This window comes from Ostrea edulis, chromosome 5 (assembly GCF_947568905.1).
Source record: "Ostrea edulis chromosome 5, xbOstEdul1.1, whole genome shotgun sequence".
NCBI lineage: Eukaryota > Metazoa > Mollusca > Bivalvia > Ostreida > Ostreidae > Ostrea > Ostrea edulis.
Genome location: NC_079168.1, coordinates 15,489,542 through 15,511,589, shown reverse-complemented (window position 1 = coordinate 15,511,589; position 22,048 = coordinate 15,489,542). Strand labels below are relative to the sequence as shown.

Here is a 22,048-nt window from a genome sequence, read left to right as displayed (position 1 = left end):
CTCTGTCTGACTGTCTATCCCTCCCTCTGTCTGTCAGTCTGTCTGTCCCATTGGTTTTCCAGACTTTTTTCTGTTATGCTCGTGAGGATTCATTTGAAACCTGCAGTGTAGTTTTAGAGTGGCAAACTACAGATGAAGTTCGAATTTTGTAACATTTGATTGACAGGTGTGAAAGATATTAATTTTTATATTGTAATGTTTATATATTTATTGGGATCGTGTTCCGACGGAAAGGCTGTAAAAGTAGAACATCTGAATACTTCAATAGAAGCAGAAACCCAGTCATTGATTGTGTAAACCATCACTTCATTAATTTAATATTAATTTAAGATTTTAAGCACATTTAAGTCCACTCCACTTATATTGAAGTCGGTTATGTTGAAATATCTGTTATATTGAAGTTAAAATAAATCCCCTAGTAGCAATATTTGTGTAGTTCAGCATTGGTTATATTGAACTTTGGATATAATGAACAATTCAGGTCGGTCCCCTGGATTTCATTATATCCGGAGTAGACTGTATAAATGAAATTATATATCAAATCTGTTGATTATATAATCATGCAAGTATTTTTTCTGTAGTTGGTGAGCGAAGTCTGATCAATCATCAGGCTTCATTGCCATTTGGCAGATATGCATATTGTCAGGACAGGTGGATCCAATTGTTATACCTATATAAAGTTATAGTGGATCTAAGAGGGGGTGTTGGAGTGTGTAAAATAGCTTATGAGCTCATCTCCTGGATTATCGGATAGCCTTCAAATTTTGTACAGTACTTTATTATCATTTAATGATGTTCACATTGTTCTGACCCAGGGATCTAATATTTCCTACAATTTAAAGTGCTCATGCTTTCTCCTTTATACCATGCAGTGCATTAGGTAAGGATAGGGGGTTGTAATTTGGAGCAATTTCAATTTGGGGAGCTGGAGAGATCGACATACAATGTATTTGCTTTTAACAAAACCAAATCATTTTTTTTGATATTTTGATAGATTTCAATGACCAAATGTTCGGTGTTTAAGGAATGTTTTGTTTTGGAGGTTATTTCAATGTAAATCATGTTTACAGTCACACTTATTAGGGCTTTCCACCTTCCTGTGGTTTTCCGTTTATCGTGAAAATCGTTTATCGTGTAGCTTCGGAAACTTTGGGGATTGTATATTAAATCTAATGAAAAAGTACGATACTTTTCGAAAGCTTTATTCGTTTTGTTGAAGAAGCTATTTTTAGGAATCAAGAAAAGACAGTGTATTTGAAAGAGAACATAAAGCTGTCGATTTGAAGACAGAAGAAGAGCTATTTTTCTGTCCAGAGAAAGTGAAAATTTATCACAATTTCATTCTAAGTAGTATGAAAAGTAGGCAATGGTTTGCCGAGCAAACCGGGGACAGTAAATCTGAAAGCTCCTTCATCTGAAGTTCATAAACATTTGTTTGTCTATAGAAACAATTATTTGTAATTAACACTAACAGACAAATAGGAAGTTCTGATTTGAAAGGAAAAATCAGTAAATTACATTGCTTATTACATATATTTTAATAAAGGCTCTTTTTCTTCCAATTTTTTCCGCCTGTATTCTATTTATATACCAACTACTGAACTTGTGCGCGTCTGTGTATCACCTGTGTTTTGACTGCAAACATTCTCAGGGACGTTGTATTTCACACATTTAGAAGATTAAGGTTTAAAAGGGTGCAATGGTGTTGCATCTCCAAAAGTCTGCAACTGGACACGTCGTTCTTTTTTTTTTTACTTGTACATCTACCAATAGTCGTACGGGTAGATACTGAAAATTGATGCCGGTTTTGATGATTATATGAATTTTTTTACATACTAAACTCAAAATTTTTTAAGCATTTAAAATTATGAATTTAAAAAAAGCCGGGTTTTGGTTTTTTTCCATAGTTTATTTATTTTTTGTTATTAAGATATCAATTCAAATACATACGTTCCAATTACTTATGACTATCAATTATCACTCATAGTGTAGAAATATCTAATGTTTGAAGATTTGGTGTAGTGCAGTGAATTGTTTTTAAAACGGTCATGATGAAAATAATTGTAATTTTTGAATGACCGATGAACTTAGAGCTTGATGCTAAATAACCCCCTCCACACTACACACAAAATATAACTTGTTTTTTTTTCCACATTCAAGATAATAGACATTAGAATAAGAGAGCTACTGAAGTATGATATCACGACTTTATATTACATTTAGTTAATTCCCTTTGTAATTTATATATCAAACATTAGGTGACAATATAGAATCATTGGCTGGGAAAATTCATATAGATATCAAATAATGAATTAAAAACCGTATATAGTTTAGTTTTCTGATTTTTCATGTAGCTGTGATAGCGTAAAAAATTGAATTAAAAATATTTTTTTGAAAAAGGTACGACAGTGTATTAAAGAAATTATACGTTTTAGGTGTATAATGAATATTGAAATCCTTCAGTATTATTATCAACATACATGTAATGTAATGATGTTGTAGGTATCAAAATTTCGTTCTGTCTAAATTGCTTCTAAATTTACAACATTTCTATCAGGTTTTCCATTTATCGTGAGATCGTTTATCGTGTTTTGCGTTTATCAGGTTTATCGTGATGATCGTTTATCAGGTTTTGCGTTTATCAGGTTTATCGTGTATCCTATCGTATCGTGCGTGTATCCTATCGTATCGCACGTGTATCCTATCCTATCGTGCGTGCATCGTGATCTATCGTCTATCATGTCAAGAATAACGTTGCGGGTACTGTATTGACTTCTTGATTGGTTCCGATAGTATGCATTATAACTTTGAACTTTGACCCTTCTGTGCATTTTGGAGACTCGCGTTGAAAATCTTGTTATCGCTACTCCTACTTAACGGAAAGTCATAGAGACACGAAACCTTCGCTAATGAATTCACAGTAAAACCCTCTTGCATAAAAAAATTAATCAAAGGGATACGAAAACCCTTAAGCATAGTTATTGCCCCTGAAAGTCTCCAATATCATTATCTAATCCTATGACTTTTATATTAATATAGATAGAGAATGGGACCACATGCATTAAGACCTATGACCTTTGACCTTCAAAATGAGGTCAATGTCATCATCAAAATTAATTTTTTTTCATTTTCAAGGTCTTTCATAGTATTTTTAGCATTAAGAAGCTAACTGAAAGGAACCGAAAACCCCTAAGCATAGTTATTGCCCCTGAATGTCTTGATTAACATTTTTTAAGCTTATAACTTTTACATTAATATAGATAGAGGCATGGGATCACTTGCATGAAGACCGATGACCTTTGACCTTCAAAATGAGGTCAAGGTCATGAAATTGTTTTTTTTTCATTTTCAAGGTCTTTTTGAGTTTCTTATATCATCTTGAATATTCTGAATTTTTTTTTTGGTTAATCATGGTAGATGGAAAGCCCTCTAATTGTTCGCAAACAATTAGGATTACTAGTTTTAATTATCATTTTGCTGAATGGAAAACATACAGGTATGAAATGCACATTTTCAAAACCAGAATACAACAATTTGGTTAAAGTTGAATGTTGGAAATCTTTATTTATCTTCAGATTCTACAAATAACATATAATTATTGTAAAAAACAAAACAAAAAAACTTGTGCATATCCTTGTCATCAAATTAAAATTTACTTTAGAAATCATATCATAAATCCTTGTATCTTGATTGGTATGTCTGCAAGACTTTGGGTATTGGAAGGGAGAGATTAACGTCTTCAGTGGTAAATTCAAGGTGACATAGGAAAACAAGGACATTTGGGACCTAAATCTGTGACTATATTGTTATCTCAGGCAAGAAGAAATCAAGGAAAGTTGTAAGAAAATGGGAATAGCAAGAACAACACATCTAAGAAAACAGATCAAGGGTTTTTTAGTACAGAACAAGGACAACAAGACAATGAGCTCTGCAGTGACCAAGATTCTGACAGCCTGTGGTGCCAGCATAGGAGAGCTTGGGCTGTTTGTGTCTGGTGAAGATGTAAGTTAATTCTCATGCCCACCTTCAAAGAATATATAGTGGCATTTTTCTTCATTTGTTATCAAATTCATAGGCAGATGTTTGTGACCTCTATTGATTTTCATGTGAAAAGGTCAAGGTCACAGGGTTTTCTAAGATGCATATACAAAGAAAAAGGATTTTGTTTTGACTAATTATTGAAGAACCTTCAACTTGATCATCATTAAATGTGTTGGTATTTTGTTCATAATTAGAAGATGATCCCTATTAATTTTCATGTCACAAATCAAGGTCATGGACCTTTCATGCATACAGCAATTGTAGCTGCAATAATATAGCCCTCCCCGACTTTTTTCTTCTTCCCGGGGGTGGGTTGGTGGGCTACAATTCCTTAGGATCTCTGTATTAAATGGTGCAGATGCGAGAGTGATTCATTATCATTCTAAACATTTGCTGGTTTTCTTTACTTAAAACAAAATTGATATTACATACATGTATGATTGTTCCCATGACAAAAGGTTCTTAAGGCATATTCAATAGAACAGAGAAATAAAGTTAACAGCACAAAGATTTAATCATGTTTATAAGATATGTACGCTTTAAACCAGAAAGACAATTTGGAAACAATAGGTTTGATTGAAATATTTTTAGAATTTATCTGAATGTTCCAACGTGTCAGTTTCTTTAGGCAGAGGACAAAAATAAAACATGTAGGCCTAGGTAACAGCAGATATAGCAAATCCATGAAGGTTTATATAAGATTATGTTTATTTTTTAAAACAATTAATCAATTGAATGAGTTGAGGTAAAAATTCAAAACAAAAGTTGAATCCACATTTTTAAAAATCAAGATCTGCCTCGGCTTTTGCAATGTTTACACTGTCAAGTCAATGTTAAACAGATGATTTGTTATACATCCCCAATTTATCAGGTTATAAACTATCATAAATCATTAATATGTTTTACGGTGTGACTGTAGAGAAGAGCGAAGACCCTTAACATTTTGCAACACGACTTTAGACATTTTAAAATCCGCCTATTCATTTAATGCAGGAAACATAATACAGTCGATGTAAACGTTAGTGTTGAAAAATCGGGAAAATTTCATAATCGATAATCGGTCATAATCGAAAGAACTATTTCAATCAATGATCGATATAATCGGTATTTACATGTAGTTAATAATGTTTATTATTTTTGGAGTTATTTCTATTTAGTTTTATGGATATGTGCAGTATACACACTAGCTGGTGTCACTGAATTCCCACTTTTCAATGTGGAGTCCACTCTGACTCTCCCCCGCACATGTCAATATAAAAGCGGGAGTAACAGTCAGATGAATCTCGGATTAGATATTAATTAGTGTACAAGCGACAATCGATTATGAAAAATAGAATCGATAATCGGAATCGAAGAGCCAAAAACGATCGACAATCGATTGTTGGTGCCAATTGTTTCATCACTAGTAAACGTGACGTCATATCAACTGCGATGTTGTTTTTCTACCTTTCAAACCAAGCTATATAACAAAATGTACGAAGCTAGGAGTAAGTTGGTCTGGAATTTAAAAATGATTGTGGTACTTTCCAAACAATTTATTATACCCCCCGCAACAAGTTGTGGGGGGGTATACTGGAATCGGGTTGTCCGTCTGTCTGTCCGTCCGTCCGTCCGTCTGTAGACGCAATGGTTTCCGGGCTCTAAAGCATTATCCTTTCCACCTACAGTCACCATATCATACATATGGACTACCCATGGGATGAAGATGTTCCCTATTGATTTTGGGGTCAAAAGGTCAAAGGTCAAGCACACTGGACATCGAAGTAGCAATATGGTTTCCGGGCTCTAAAGCGTTATCCTTTCCACCTACAGTCACCATATCATACATATGGACTACCCATGGGATGAAGATGTTCCCTATCGATTTTGGGGTCAAAAGGTAAAAGGTCAAGCACACTGGACATCGAAGTAGCAATATGGTTTCCGGGCTCTAAAGCGTTATCCTTTCCACCTACAGTCACCATATCATACATATGGACTACCCATGGGATGAAGATGTTCCCTATCGATTTTGGGGTCAAAAGGTCAAAGGTCACGCGTACTGGACATCGAAGTAGCAATATGGTTCGGTTTGTCATGCCATTTGTTTTTTACACTCAGAAAAGAGGTAGTTTATACCTATTACCAACACCCTTTGGGAGTTTGGGGTAAGCGGGGGGTATTCTTAGTGAGCATTGCTCACAGTACCTCTTGTTTATTTTTATTAACGGGGTTGTCAATGAAGTATAGTGCCGTGACGGTGACATTATTCCGGAAGCATTATGGGTAGTCCCCATCATTTTTAGCCGAGTTGCAACGAAGTTGAACTCGGCTATTGGTTTGGTGATGCGGGCGGGCGGTTGGGCGTCAACAATTGGTTTCCGGATGATAACTCAAAAAGTTTACTATCTAATCAAATGAAACTTTTATATATTGATGGGTACCAGGTAAGGAAGACCCCTATTGATTTTGGAGAAAAAAGGTCAAAGGTCAAGGTCACAGTGATCGAATATAGAATGAAAATTTCAGAAAAATTTGGTTTCCGGATGATAAGGCCGATTCAACTTAATTAGTAGATTATCATCCAGGGTCAGCAAAATGTACGGGGCGGGTGGGAGGATTTTATTTTTTAATTTTTATTTTCTGAGAAAAATATTAAAGACAAATGAGTTTTTTCCCAACAGATCCGCATCATTTAATGTAAGATGGATATCAATCTATGCTATTTTCATAGACTAATTCCAAGTTAAGCTTTAATCTAAGGATATAACAGAAATATACCTAACTTCTTAAAAATTTACGCCAGTAAGAACGCAAAAAATTAAGAAAACCATATAGATCTATTTTCTTCATGGGGCTTTTCACGTTGCTATACCTGAAATGTAAACAACAAGTGTAAATACTGGAGTCGGACATGAAAATATTCCGGAAATCGCAAGTTTCGCAAAATAAAAAAAATTCGGGGCGGGTCGATTTTTGAGGGGTGGGCGGGGATGATAATCTATCAATTAAGTTGAATTGGCCTAACTCAGAAAGTTTAAATCCGAATCAAATGAAACTTTGATATATTGTTGGGTACCAGGTAAGAAAGACCCCTATTGATTTTGGAGAAAATAGATCAAAGGTCAAGGTCACAGTGACTAAATATAGAATGAAAATTTCAGAAATATTTGGTTTCCGGATGATAACTCAGAAAGTTTAAATTCAAATCAAATGATACATACAGATATTGTTTTGTACCAAGTAAGAAAGACCCCTAGTGATTTTGGAGAAAATAGGTCAAAAGTCAAGGTCACAGTGACCAAAAATAGATTTAAAATTCCAAAAATTTTGGTTTCCGGAGGATAATTCAATTTTTTTTGATTTGAATCAAATGAAACTTGGATATATTGTTGGATACCAGCACAGCAAGGCCCCTATTGATTTTGGAGAAAAAAGGTCAAAGGTCAAGGTCACAGTGACCGAAAATAGATTGAAAACTTCAGACAAATATGGTTTCTGGACAGTAACTCGAAAAGTTTAAAACTGAAATTAGTTCTTCACAATTATGAATATGCCATATCATTCCTGACTTTACAATATATCCCATGTGTAATGAATCCGGAATTTATAATGTTGTATGTGATTGGTTTTGAATATATAGAAGGAGCACGGAATAAAATGGCTGAACCCATGAATGTGTGTTTTGATTGATTAGCGAGTATACAGCTAATAATCTACAAAGACAGTACAATTTGGCGACGAGAACGGTAATAAAAGAACCCCGGAATTCTGATGGATCAACTCGCTATACCAGTTTTTCCAGCATTTGATGCAGACGTGGATAAGTCAACAGTAGGCCCTCGATGGGACAGGTGGGTCGGACGTTTAGAGAATTTATTTGTGGCACTAAAATTAGTAAACCCTATAGTTCCGGACGGCGAGGAACCCGACGAAGCTTTAATTAAAAGCATAGATGATCGGAAACGAGCTTTGCTATTGCACTACGTGGGTGAACAAACTTTTGACATTTATGAGGCCCAAAAAAGGGAAACTGAAACTACGTACGCTGCAACGAAGAAGGTTCTTACTGATTATTTCAGACCGTGAAAAAACACGCAAATGGAGATATATATGTTCAGAAATTGTAAACAGAAAGAGGGACAGACACTGGATGAGTACCTTACGGAATTACGGAAACTAGCTAAACATTGTGAATTTACGAATATAAACAGAGAAATTCTGTCTCAGTTAATTCAACACTGCAGGTCAAATCAACTCAGGAGACGTGCTCTGAGAGAACCTGACAAAAGATTAGAGGACATTATTCAATTAGGACGTGCTATGGAATTATCTGATTCCCAGGCCCAAGCTATGGAGCGCCATGTGGATCAAGCCGTTAGCAAGGTGGGTGTTAGTGGTCCCAAAAAGTTCTGTTGCAGTGCGCGAGGAGAAAAACTTTATCACTCGTCGAAGAAACTCAACAAACAATGTTGGAAATGTGGTGGTGTGTTTCCACATAAGGAAAATAAACCATGTCCAGCTCGAGACAAAAAATGTCATAAGTGCCAGAAAATGGGACATTTCCAATCTGTGTGCAGGAGTAAGAAAGACAATGTTAAAAAGAAGGAGAAAGTTCAGGTCATGACACCGCACAAAGATTCAACTGAAAGTGATAGTGATGATTACTGTTATGGAATCAAAGTAGTGGAATCTGGCATAAACCGTGTGAAAGGTCCTTATGCTACTGTGTCTCTGAATAAACACAAACTGAAGTTGTTAGTGGATAGTGGTTCATCAGCTGTCAACATTTTAGATGAAGATGATTATGTGAAAGTGGGAAGACCTCAGCTACTGAAGAAGAAAGGAAGTTGTGAACTAGTGCCCTATGGAGGTGGCAAAATACCACTTTTAGGAACTTGTGACTTGATGTTAGAAACGGAAAAGTGTTATGATGTCGTTACATTTTATGTAGTGAAAGGTGCAAACGGCTCTCTATTAGAATATCCCACAGCTGATTGTCTTGAGATAATCAAAGTAGTGAACAGTATTGATGGTACTAAGAAAAAGGTGGAAGATGACTTTCCGAATTTGTTTCAAGGCATTGGTAAACTGAGGAATCATCAAGTGAAGATTCACATTGATACAACAGTCAAGGCAGTGGCTCACAAAAGAAGGAAGACCCCATTTCACTTGAGGGACAAAGTTGAGAAGGAGATAAATGAGCTCCTTAAATTGGACATAATAGAGAAAATAGAAGGAGAACCTACACCATGGGTATCACCAATTGTGACCCCGCCAAAGAAGGATGGAAAAGAAATTCGTCTTTGTGTCGACATGCGACAACCCAATAAAGCCATAAAGCGTGAGAGACATACTATGCCTACCATAGAAGAACTGATACTATAGACTTGAATGGATCCAAAGTATTCAGTAAACTTGATTTGCGTAGTGGTTATCATCAGCTAGAACTCCATCCTGACTCAAGGTATATATTACTACCTTTAGTACACACTTGGGTATCTTTCGCTACAAACGATTGAATTTTGGAGTGTCGTCGGCATCGGAAATATTTCATGAAACCATACGTCAAGTGATCCAAGATATTCAGGGAGTGCGAAATATTTCAGACGACATAGTGGTATTTGGAGAAAACCAGGAGCAACATGACATAGCTCTACGTAAAGTGTTGAAGCGGCTGAGTGAAAAAGGTCTGACTTTGAATTATAAAAAAATGTGTATTCCGTACAGATCAAATTTCATTCTTTGGAGTGATTTTTGGAACTAGTGGAATTTCACCAGACCCAGAGAAGGTTAAAGCAGTACATGATTTCAATAGACCAGAAAGTGAAGGACCTTAGAAGCTTTTTAGGGCTGACAAATTACGGTTTCCGTTTCATCAAGGATTATGCTAAAATATGTGGAGCTCTCAGGCAATTAACACACAAAGACCAACCATGGATTTGGAACAAACATTGTGAGGACGCATTCAGGACTCTACAGGAAAAGTTGTGTGACGAAACTGAAATTTCATATTATGATCCCTGCAAAGCAGTGACGGTGCAGGTGGATGCTAGCCCTGTTGGAATAGGTGCAATACTGATCCAGGATGACAACAAGGTTGTGAGTTACGCAAGCCGTACATTAACACCAGTAGAGTCAAGATATAGTCAAACCGAACGAGAAGCATTGGGAGTTGTTTGGGCATGCGAACATTTTGACCTATACTTGCAAGGTTTACCACATTTTACAATCATAACTGACCACAAACCTTTGGAGACAATTTGGAACAAACCTCAACCACCTTTGCGAATTGAAAGATGGGGACTACGTCTTCAGCCGTATAACTTTACGATAAAGTATCGTCCCGGAAGCGAGAATATTGCAGATTATATTTCCCGGCACCCAGTCAGTAGAAATCAGAAATCACAAGAAGAAGATTTAGCAGAGAGATATGTCAACTTTATTATGAGAGCATCACTACCACAAGCTATTGACTTGGATACAGTACGGGAAGCAACTCAGAAATTCAGTACCCTACAAAGAGCAATCCACTATACAAGATTTGGAACGTGGTACATGATGAAGACTGATGATAGGGAAGATATTGATTTGAGTGAATTGACAGCAATCAAAGCTGTTCGTGATGAGCTCACTGTACATTCGGATAATATATTCTGCTTCGGAATCATCGTATTGTATTACCCAAAAGTCTAAGGCAGAGAGCTATTGATGTTGCACATGAAGGTCATCAGGGTGTGGCCAAGACGAAATTATTTTTACGCACCAAAGTGTGGTTTCCTGGCATGGATGGAATGATCGAAGAAGCAGTTAAGAACTGTGCATCATGCCAAACTCTCACTCCTGAATTTTGTTCCGTTGAACCTTATAAGATGTCTGAGTTACCATCAGGACCATGGGAGAACATCAGCATAGACTTTTTTGGACCCTTACCTTCAAGTGATTACTTATTTGTCATGGTGGATGAATACTCCCGTTATCCTATTGTCGAAATAGTGAAGTCTGTGTCTGCAAGATCGACTATTCCGGTACTTGACAAAGTCATTAGTACATTTGGATTACCAAAAACTGTAAAAAGTGACAATGGTAACCCATTTCAGTCATATGAATTTAAGCAGTTTGCAGAGAACATGGGATTTGTACATCGACGGATCACCCTCAGATGGCCCCGGGCCAATGCCCAGGCTGAGAGTTTTAACAAACCACTCATGAAAGTGATACGCTCTGCTCATATTAATCAGCAGAATTGGAAACTGGAAATGTACAAATTTTTACGGTCAATACCGTGCAACTCCACATACGTCAACAGGACAAACTCTGTACAGACTATTTTTTAATCGGGAACCAAGAACAAAATTACCACAGACCTCGGTGAAATCAGTTGAACTAGTTCTTGATGAAATGATGAGGACACGCGATAGTGAAGCGAAACGCATCATGAAACAGTATGGTGATCAAAGAAACCGTGCGATGAACTCGAATATTCAAGTTGGAGATACTGTTTTGATGAAGAAGGAGATTCGTGGAAACAAACTGCAGCCAGTTTATGACACAAACCCTAAGAGAGTGTCAGATAAGAAAGGCTCGATGGTGACTGTAGATGACTGTTACACGCAATGCATCGAGTTTCAAGAAAATCAGTGATCATGTTCGTAGTGATCTTATGGACAAAGTGATGTTAAAGTTCGAGGATGAAGATCTAAAGCGGCCAGAATCAAAGTTACCTGAATCTTCCATGAGGAATCCGATTGATGGTAGTCCAAAGCAGTGTGTGTCTGTATCGCCTAAGGATAAAGCGACTCCAAGTGTTATTTTGAGCCCGAAGACACCAGTTGTGCGCTGTAATGGTCGGGAAAGGAAACAACCGGTCAGGCTGAAAGACTTTGTGCTATAGTGAGCTAGGGGAACATACAGTGAATGGGGAATAAGAATCCCCAGTAGGTTAATGAGGGCTAATTAAGCTCTTAATTGTGTATCACATTTGTTTAATTGAATGTCAAGCAACATGTTAATCATTTTATGAAAAATAAGAAGGGAAAAAAAACTGGGTAACAGTCTATATTTCTGTGATCTTGTATTCCTCATCTGTACTTGACAGTTATAAAAAAAACAACTTAGGATGAAAATCTAAAGCATGTAATGAATCCGGAATTTATAATGTTGTATTACGTGATTGGTTTTGAATATATAGAAGGAGCACGGAAGAAAATGGCGGAACCCATGAATGTGTGTTTTGATTGATTAGCGAGTATACAGCTAATAATCTACAAAGACAGTACACCATGCAACTCGGCTCATGCACCCCTGGGTGCATATATTGATTTTTCAGCTGATGAAGAGCAAATCACATGACTCACATTTGTGATCATAGGAGTGAACTTTTCGCGTCGCTATTATACATAATTTACAGAGTAGTAGAAAGTCATGAAAACTTGGAATATTTTTGGGTTAAGGGTAATATCGAAATTTTTCTCTCTGTGGCATGCATGACTTTGCATGCTGCATGATTTCCATGGATTTGGGCAAATACGATTACTTTTAACTTTTCTTTCGCAGTAAACGACTGACGGATTTTAACCATCAAAATACATTGAAATTTCGGTGGGTTATGTCTCTGTTTCACTACCATTTTTTTTTATTGATTAATATTCCATGACGATACAATTTTTGGATATTTATGCCACCCTTCAGAGGGCATATTGCTTGGCACCTGTCAGTTGGTCGGTATGTCAGCTGGTCGGTTGGTAGACCACATGTTGTCCGCTCAATATCCAATATCTTGAGAACCATTCACTTGATTGTAATGATATTTCATATGTAGGTTGGTTATGAGTAGAAGAGGGTCAAACTGGAGATACCTGTAGGAATATACTGTCCACTCAATATCTTGAGAACCCTTTGCTTGACAGGCATCTGCAAACTTGGTACACTGGCATATCGTCAGGAGAAGATGACTTTGATTTTGAGGTCACATGATCAAAGGTCAATGGTCAAACTGGACATAGGAAAATACTGTCATCTCAATGTCTTTAGAACCCTTTCCTTGACAAACATCAAACTTGGCACACTGGTACATCTTCATTCTTGAGGAGTAGATGACCCCTACTAATTTTCAGGTCATGTGGTCAAGGGTTAAACTGGATATAGTAATATATTGTCTATATTTATTTGCTTGATTGACACCAAACTTGGTACACTGGTACAGCATAAGGAGTAGATAATCTCTATTGATAGTTACGTCAAACTTGGTGTCGCTGGTGCAGCATAAGGAAAAGATGACCCCTATTGATTTTTAGGTCACATGGTCAATCCACTCTTGACATAGGAAGATGTCTGCTCAGTATTTTGAAATGGTGATACTACTATCAATTAAATGATGCATGTATATAACCCTTCTCAATTTTGCACCGGGGGGGGGGGGGGGGGGGGGGGGGGGGGGGGGGGGGGGGCATATATGGTTTACAAACATCTCTTCTTTTCTTTTATTTCCTAAATTAAAAAACAATATTTATTTTGTTTTCATTCCAACATGTTCATAGTCATTGATCTAATAAGTAAAAGTGAAATTTACTGTGTCGTACATTTAAAATTGATCATCATTATCATTTCTTTCTCTTGAAACCTTTTCTTTTATATCTAGAATATTGCCATTATATTGAAATTATTTCTTGTTTTAAACTAACCCCAGGATGAACCAAATAATATCAAAAAAATCAAAGCATGCAAGCCATGTCTACCATTTTGTACAGAACATTCACAAAGCGTGCAAGCCATGCCTACAAAATGGTCAACTTTTCGTGCGAAGCATTCCGTGCAAACCGTTCACTGTTCTGTGCAGAGCGTTCAGTGACTCGTGCAAACTGCCCACCATTCCGTGCAGATCATTCAGTGTTTTGTGCAAACCATTCACTGTTCAGTGCAAAAATCGTTTCATACCGTTCCCTGCAAGTTGTGTTGTAGTACGCTTCAGGGTCTGTATGATATCAGCTGCTCTATTTCATAAAACAATGTCAGCAATCATTTGATACTGTGTGATATCACATTATGTGCTTTATTACAGAGACCATGATATCACAGCTTTGGTGGTGAACAGAACTATTCATTATCAATAAAATTATTATTTTCTTATACTGGATATACATTGTATTCGAAGAAAAAAATTGCTTTTATGTGTTGCAGCTTGTAAAAGCATATGATCCAAGTGTCAAAATGAGTCGCAGAGAGGCTGCAAAAATGAAGAAAGCCCTTCTGACTGAAAAGCAGAACTTGAAAAATTTAAGTAAAGAGGAAATCACCAAGTATGTACTTGATATTTTGTATCATCATATAAATTGAAGAGAATGAATACATGTATCGACACTTCTCTGCGAGTTACATCCCTTTTCGGGGTCAGCCAAAGGCCAATTGGTGAAAAACCAAGTTTTCTCTCTTTACCCTACCAAATGCAAGATGTTATTACTTTGAATTTTAGCTAAGTATCAAGTTTTCATACAAGTTAATGGGTCGCCCCATTCTGGGGCATTATTGTAGTTGACTGCAATTGATGGAAAAATAACAGATGTCAAAGCTACAGATAGGAAAATTACAAAGGCCAACGTAGGGAAATACGATTTTTAAGCGGGAGATGGTGGACAAGGGACGTAACTTTCGTGAAGTGTTGATACGTATTAGCACAGTTTATACACTGTTTACACAGAACCTAGCTGGAATGTTTTTTGCAAACCCTCTTGGCTTTTGCCCCTTTAAGACATGCTTTCTGTATATCTCCTGGTTTTTCTACAAAAGAAGTCTGTCTCAATTTTAGGCATAAAAGTTGACTTGATACGTACAGTTTCTGTTTAGCATCATCAGCTCACAGATAATTCTTTAATATCAACATTGGGAAATTTCGTGGTTATGAGTCATATCCAGGACTAATGGTGGAGCTCACTAGTATGTCAAATAGTGAAAATATTGGGTTTTTTTTGCATGTTGTTTTATGCCCCATATGAGAATTTTACAGTGATATGGAGATCTCTCCAACTTTTGATAGGTGGAGAGACACAAATTTTGACATTTGTATGGTGCTTATAAAGCCATATCAGTGAGAGTTTTTTGTTGTGCCAATGTCTACTGTAGCACTGGACCGCCATTTTTATACGCCCGTCAAAGATGGGACATTTTATGGTATAGCGTCATCTGTCCGTCTGTCCGGACCTTGTGGGCAGGATACAGACCGAACTGCAAGACCCAGGATTTTACTATTTGGTACATTTGATCACCATGATGAGAGGAAGATGCTTGTTGTTTTTCAATATCAGAGGTCATGGTATTACTTAGTAGGAAAACCTACATGTAGTACAAAAACCTTGTGGGCAGGATACAAACCGAATTGTAAACTACAGGATATTGCAATTTGGTACATTTAATCACCATGATGAGAGGAATATGCCTATAGTTTTTTAAAGTTAGAAGTCAAAGTTCAAGGTCGAAAAATATCACTTAGTATGAAAACTTTGTAGACAGGATACAAACTGAACTGAAGCTACAGGATGATTAAGATGCTTATAATTTTCAAAGGTCAAGGTTGTAGTATCAGTTAATAGGTAAACCTTGTACACATACTCCTTATGCCAAGTGGAGGAAGTCTTTTGTTTTGAAGGTCAGAGGTCAAAGGTCAAGGTTATAGTATTACTTAAGTAGGAAAACCTTGTAGGCAGGATGCAAACTGAATTGTAAGATCCAGGATATTACAACTTGTTACATTAGATCACCATGATGAGAGGAAGATGCCCATTGTTTTTCATGGTCAAAAGTCAAGGTTGCAGTATCACATAGTAGGAAAATCTTGTAGGCAATATACAGACCGAAATTTTGGGGCTAGGACCATTAGACTTGGTACACATACACTTTATGCCAAGTGGAGGATGCCCATTGTTTCTCAAGGTCAAAGGTCAATGTTGTAGTTGCAGGATACAGACCAAACTGTCTAGGCTAGGACCATCAAACTTGGTACACATACATTTTATGCCAAGTGAAAATATTACATAGAGAGTACATGATTTGTCTATTTTTACGATGCAAAGAAAGCTTGTCACACCCTGATGATTGCTGATATTACTTGAAGCCAAGTTCTACAAAGTGTGATGTAAGAAAAGCACCCTATATTAGCTTTTCACGGGCATATTATGTACAATTTGCAGTACACTTGTTAATTAAGGTCATATCTCATAACTTGTACATTTACTGCTGATTGCTTGGTGAAGGAATAGTTACTAATCTATACTAAAAAAGGAAATTTCAGGGGTACTTTTTCTAGATTTTAGAGCAAATTTGTCATAGAGAAAAAGAGAAAATGAAATATAGTAGACTGATGTCTCCCTATCTCAATGTTCATGGAGGGGGAGCATTCGTCTTATAATCTTCAAATGGAAATCACTGTCTTCAATTGGTCTGTACATTTATCTACCCAAAATTTGTCTGGATCTTAATCTTGTAATGGATAGACATTTGAAGCGCATACTGTGCAGAAAGGTCAGACAAATTATTTTGACAACAGTAATTAAGGTAATTTAACCAAGGTGAAGTTCACTAGTTTGAACTATTTATCCCAGAGTGGGAAGATATTTATTAGGAGCTTATACTTGCACAATTAAGGGTTGATTATAAACATGTACTAAGCCAGTTCCTGTTTTTTGCAATTGTTTTCATGCAGTTTCCTTCTTTTTCACATTCGAATTAATGCCTTTCCATCTTTTTTCCCCCCACATTTATATCAACGTCTCTGGTCCCACAGCTGACATGATGCAGTTCACTTCGTATAAAGATGAAGAAAAAATAACATGATGTATTAATATATGTAGGTCTCCATGTATCATGAAATGTGAAAAATGATAGACATTTGTTTATGCACATGTGTTGTTCTCAGACACATGGCTTTTTTTTTTGTCGGGTATAATTTTATTTCAAAGGTAACGTGGAAGTAAAAATGTTGTATAGTAAAATCAGAGTTAGAATTTAGAATACAAGAAGGATGCATAGGATTATGGTGGTAATACGCAATTTCCGAGTTGCCCAATAGTTCTTTCCCTTTGTGGAACACTTGCGCACAGTGAGACGCAAAACATACTTTTGTCCACACGCGATGGGTACAAATTTGATGCTTATCGCTGTCTTCATATATATTGCCTAAAGGATGATTACCAGACATCATGCAACCACCCACACTGCTGGGACACACAATTTTATTAAGTTTATTAGTATTCGATGATAAAATAGCTCAAACAAAAATCGATAATCACCATCTTTTTTTTATGAAAGTATCACTTGTGCAGAAGAGGAAATAAAAAATAATTTCATATTTGATTTAATGGCCTAATTGAAACAGATATTATTCTTGATATGGTCAGTTTAATGTATACCAAGGGCTGATGGCTGATAAACAAAATTTATGCTTTTATAACTTTTATCCTTTAATATTTGCATATAGTTAGTCTATAATACATGTATACATCTTGTACCCACCCAAGTGTTTAACAGAATAATGAACGTACCTCCATCATAGAAGAGCTGATATCTCGGAAGTTGCGTATTCCCTTGAAGTGCTACATTTGTGACCTTCATATCCCATTTAACAAATCACTGAAGAAAGCATTTCAGTATTTAAATGAATGTATCATTATAGATCAGTTCTCGTCAGCTGATCTTGTTTTTCAGCGCAGGCCCTTCGGGCAGGTATATCCACTAATTCTACTAACCCGAACAAATATTTACATGCCTAGAATTTTATTAAGTAATTTTATTCTTATTTACCTTTCAATGCCAAGGAAATCCACTTTTCCAAGAGCATATTTTGTCACCATTTTTTTTTCAATTTGTACACTTTTTGTGTCCAATGCAAAAGAGTTTTTTGGAAATTGCGGTAGAACAATATGTTGTTAAAATTTTATGCTTCATTCTGATAGAATTAAATAAACAAACACTAAGTATATTTAATGCTATAGATGATTTTTAATTTGATATGTTACGCTATTCACGAATGAAAATGACACATCTGATGAATTAATTGATCATTTGAACTAAAATCAAAAGTACATTTATTTGTTATAAAAAAATAAGGAAGTTTGAAGCCTTGGAATTTACATGCCCTTCAGGCTTGTAAGTATGAATTTTCACATGCCCGCTTCCAGTTTTACCAGGTCCCAGGTTCCCGGGATTTGTCGAAGACTGTTAGATATTGGAATTAAATGACCTACAAGGAGACGCGCTTATAGATGTGCATTGATTTTAGTCATGATATTAATTGTGAACATAAATTAATGCAACTAAGGTTAGCACTAAACAAGCCAGCCATAACAATCACTAAATAGTAGTTGGAGCATATTTATATATGTGTAATAATCTTTTTCTATGAACAGATTTCTGCCATTGATTGCCCGTGATCAAAGACAAATGCAGAAACTTGATTCCTCCACACTGAAAAGTGCACTGCCAGAGATCAACAAACTGGAACTGACTCCTTCACAGGTGTGTTGACTATGAAACTATAAGTCTCTATTTTACAAAGGTACTCAATTGCATATGTTCTGATTCCCCTGATGATGTATTATATTGGAGACTGTAAATGGATTAAGTTTTTAAAAAATCATTTTATTTTAATATTTCATATGATAATACCAGAATAGCTGTAGACTTAATTATTATGATTTGTATGTATTTCGTCAGAGAATGAAGACATGGAGAAAATTAAAGGAAGATTCAGCATTTAAAGATTTATCTGCAATTGGTAGAGATACATTGTTAGATCTTGGAGCAACCATTGGAGCTCTTCAACCTAAGGAGATCAGGAACATTCCAGCAGCTGCACTTGGAGAAGCAATCAGTACTGGAAATTTGACAGGGGCACAGTTTTCAAGAAAAGCTGTATGTTACAGAGCTTCATAAAATCTTACTGTTTTATTATGAAATGCATTTATAGTAGACTTGCTCTGTTGGTTTTAGATATACATGTATGTGTAACAAAAGTTTGTGGGCATTTTATTATAACAGTCCAAGGTTGTTTAGACAGGGTCAAGGTTATTAGGAGAAATGAGAGAAATTCATAAAAATGTTGGAATTTTTTGCTGCCAAAGTGAGAAATCTTAGTTTGGTTATTTTAAGGGACTACTCTCACTTCATCTGTAAGAAAAATTTGGACATGGTTGAAATTTGCTTTGTGCAGATAGCATATTTTAGCTTAGCTGCAGAACTGTAGCTCTCCGGGGAAAAAATTATATTGACGGACCGGTGCGTCAACATATTTTCTTGGAGAGCTACAGTTTTGCAGCTAATTTGAGCTCACCCGAGCTGATCAAGAGCTGAACTCAGCTTTCTGATTAGAGTATGTCCAGGTCTGTCTGTTTATCTGTAAACACTTCACACCAAATTCAACCAAACTGCACACAGAGCATTCTTCGGTATAGTGGATTAAAGAATAAGTAAAAGACCACATGTTACCTTCCAAGGGGAATGCTAATTCAAAAAAAGTTGAAGTAGGGATGGGTGTTTAATTCTTTTTTCTCAAGAACCACTGAACTAGGAAAGCGAAAACTTACCTGAAAGGTGCTTGATATACTGAAGATTCAAGTTTTTCCAAACCATGACCCTCATGGCAAAGGGCAGATCAAGACGGTTATTTCATAGGAACACATGTATGTACTGGAAAAGTATGTAAAAGATATCATTTGAAGAACCACAAGGGTACAATTTGTAAATCTGATATGCGAGCATCTTCAGATAGTGCAGATTTCAAGTTTGTTCACACCATGGCACCTTAGGTCTTGAGAGTTTTTCATAATGGGGGGAAAAGTTGCACATCAAAATATAACAATATTAGCTTTTTCTCCAAAGAGCAGTAAGGATATGATCTGTTTAATCAATCAATATCCAAGTTTTCCTCTGTTGTGCATATTCAAGTTTGTTTAAACCATGACTCCTTAGGTCAATTTCAATGCCACAATGGAGGGTTTAGATTTAACTTGGGGAAATTACAACTGTTCAGGTGAGTGATATGGCCCATGGGTCTGTTTTTGTTTGTTATGAATCAGTTTATAGTATGTGATTATATCTACCCAAAAGTCCTTTACTTAATCAATCTAGTTCTTATACTGGTGAACATTTAATTTTGGCATTTTTTATTTTGCATTATATAGGCAAGTGATGTCTTTGAAAAGTTTAAGCAACACCTTGGAAAAATTACAGTGAGTTTCTATTCAATGTATACATTTTCAGTCACAGTTGGTGAAATTATAACTCATTTTATGAAATATAATTTTTTCTTTTCTTCTTCCTTTCTGAAATAGGGTACATTTATTCAAACATATATATATTTGTTAAAAAAAATTCATTGATATTAAAGAATCATTTTCTTGATAATGAAAAGAAATTTTGACATTTGATAGGGTAACTTAACAGCAGATGAACTTGAAAATATGGGGTCCAATCTACATTGTCTAAGGGCCAGGCAGTTTGAAGAAGTTAGTGGGGCTGAACTTCTAAAACTCCTAGAGAACAAGACACTGGAGAATTCACAATCAGACCACTGTAGCTTGGACAAGCATGCCATAAGGATTATTGCTGCCAAAGTGAGAAAATAGTTACTTTGTTGCTATTCTATGGTACTTGAAAGAACATTTGTTTCATATTCAAAATGTTTGGATACAACTGGAATTTACCTTTTACATGTAGTGTGTACCTGAGTCACAAGTTAGATGTGGATGTCTTAGGAGCCACACTGCTCTGTTTTGGACACTTAAAATATCTGTAGTTTGTGTATTATGTGCAACAGATTTTCATTCATGATTCTGTTAATCGAATTGATTATGACTACATGTACCTTAACTTTTCAAGACCATTGTGAAGAAAGAAATATTCTGTATATATGCCTTAAATTTGCATCTTGTAAAGGGTTCTGTGTAAACTGTAACAACATTCCTGTGCACCAGTCCAGAGTCTTGTAATTTGCATCTTGTAAAGGGTTCTGTGTAAACTGTAACAACATTCCTGTGCACCAGTCCAGAGTCTTGGTCTACAGTTACTTTTGAAAAGATCAGCCCTCTCAATTTTTAAGGTTTGAGGATTTGATTAATTAGGCTTTGATACAAAAATGGACAAGTTTTAAAACCTTTAAAAACCTTCTGTACTCCAGAACATGAAGGAGAGAAACTGGGTACAAACTAACATGTTTATGATATTAAGGAGGTATGCTACACCAGAGAAATTTGATGTAGATGAAAAGTGGAGGATATGTACAACAATATTTTGAATTTGAAAATTTACTTTATTTTGTCAAAAAATACAGTTTTAGTAGAAGGTAATCTGAAAAAAAAATTAAAACCCCTGCTGGACTTGAACCTACGACCTACAGTTCAGCAGTCGGTATTCTAACCTACTGAGCTACTCGGCTAGGTATTTAAATGGAAAAGGAAAAGTCAAATATTGCTGATATCGATTTTTTCATCCATGTTTTTAAAGGAAGTCAGCCATTATGACGATGTAGAGTACTACCTTAAAGGGACTGGTTCACGATTTTTGATAAAAATGTTTTTAATTTTTGATGTTAAACATTGAAAATATAACTCATTTAATGTTGACAGCCAAAATTTTGACCTTCTGAATGGAACGATAAAAGCAATATTTTAGCCTTAAATCTGTGTTATGTAAACAAAAGACTGGAGTCATTTTATATATACAAACAAACAAGTGAAATATTGATTTTGTAATATAAAGCATCTGAATTTTGCATAGTCACAAATTTTGACTTTTAGATAACACGTTTTCCCCAAAAATGCTTGAAATGTGAAAGATATAATAAATTTAGATAGAAATCCATTTCTTTTGAAAATTTTGTAAACAATAACATACCACAATCTTTGTTTACAAAACCAATTATTAAATCTGTAAATGAGCTTCTGTGATAAAACTATAACCTTAATTTTTATGTGAAATCTTTTAAACACATTAGACAATACATTTTGGTCATTAAAAGTGAAAAAGAAAATTTTGAGGAAAA

General features: G+C 35.8%; 1 protein-coding gene across 1 annotated transcript in view; it reads left to right on the top strand.

The window, feature by feature from the left end:
* LOC125649652 (uncharacterized) overlaps positions 1–22,048 on the top strand; it is an 85,382-nt gene that overhangs the window by 11,112 nt on the left and 52,222 nt on the right. The window contains exons 7-12 of the mRNA XM_056166789.1: positions 3,816–4,002; positions 14,200–14,318; positions 18,417–18,525; positions 18,724–18,921; positions 20,190–20,237; positions 20,439–20,621. Coding sequence (XP_056022764.1) covers positions 3,816–4,002; positions 14,200–14,318; positions 18,417–18,525; positions 18,724–18,921; positions 20,190–20,237; positions 20,439–20,621 — 844 coding nt within the window. The remainder of the gene's footprint in view (positions 1–3,815; positions 4,003–14,199; positions 14,319–18,416; positions 18,526–18,723; positions 18,922–20,189; positions 20,238–20,438; positions 20,622–22,048) is intronic.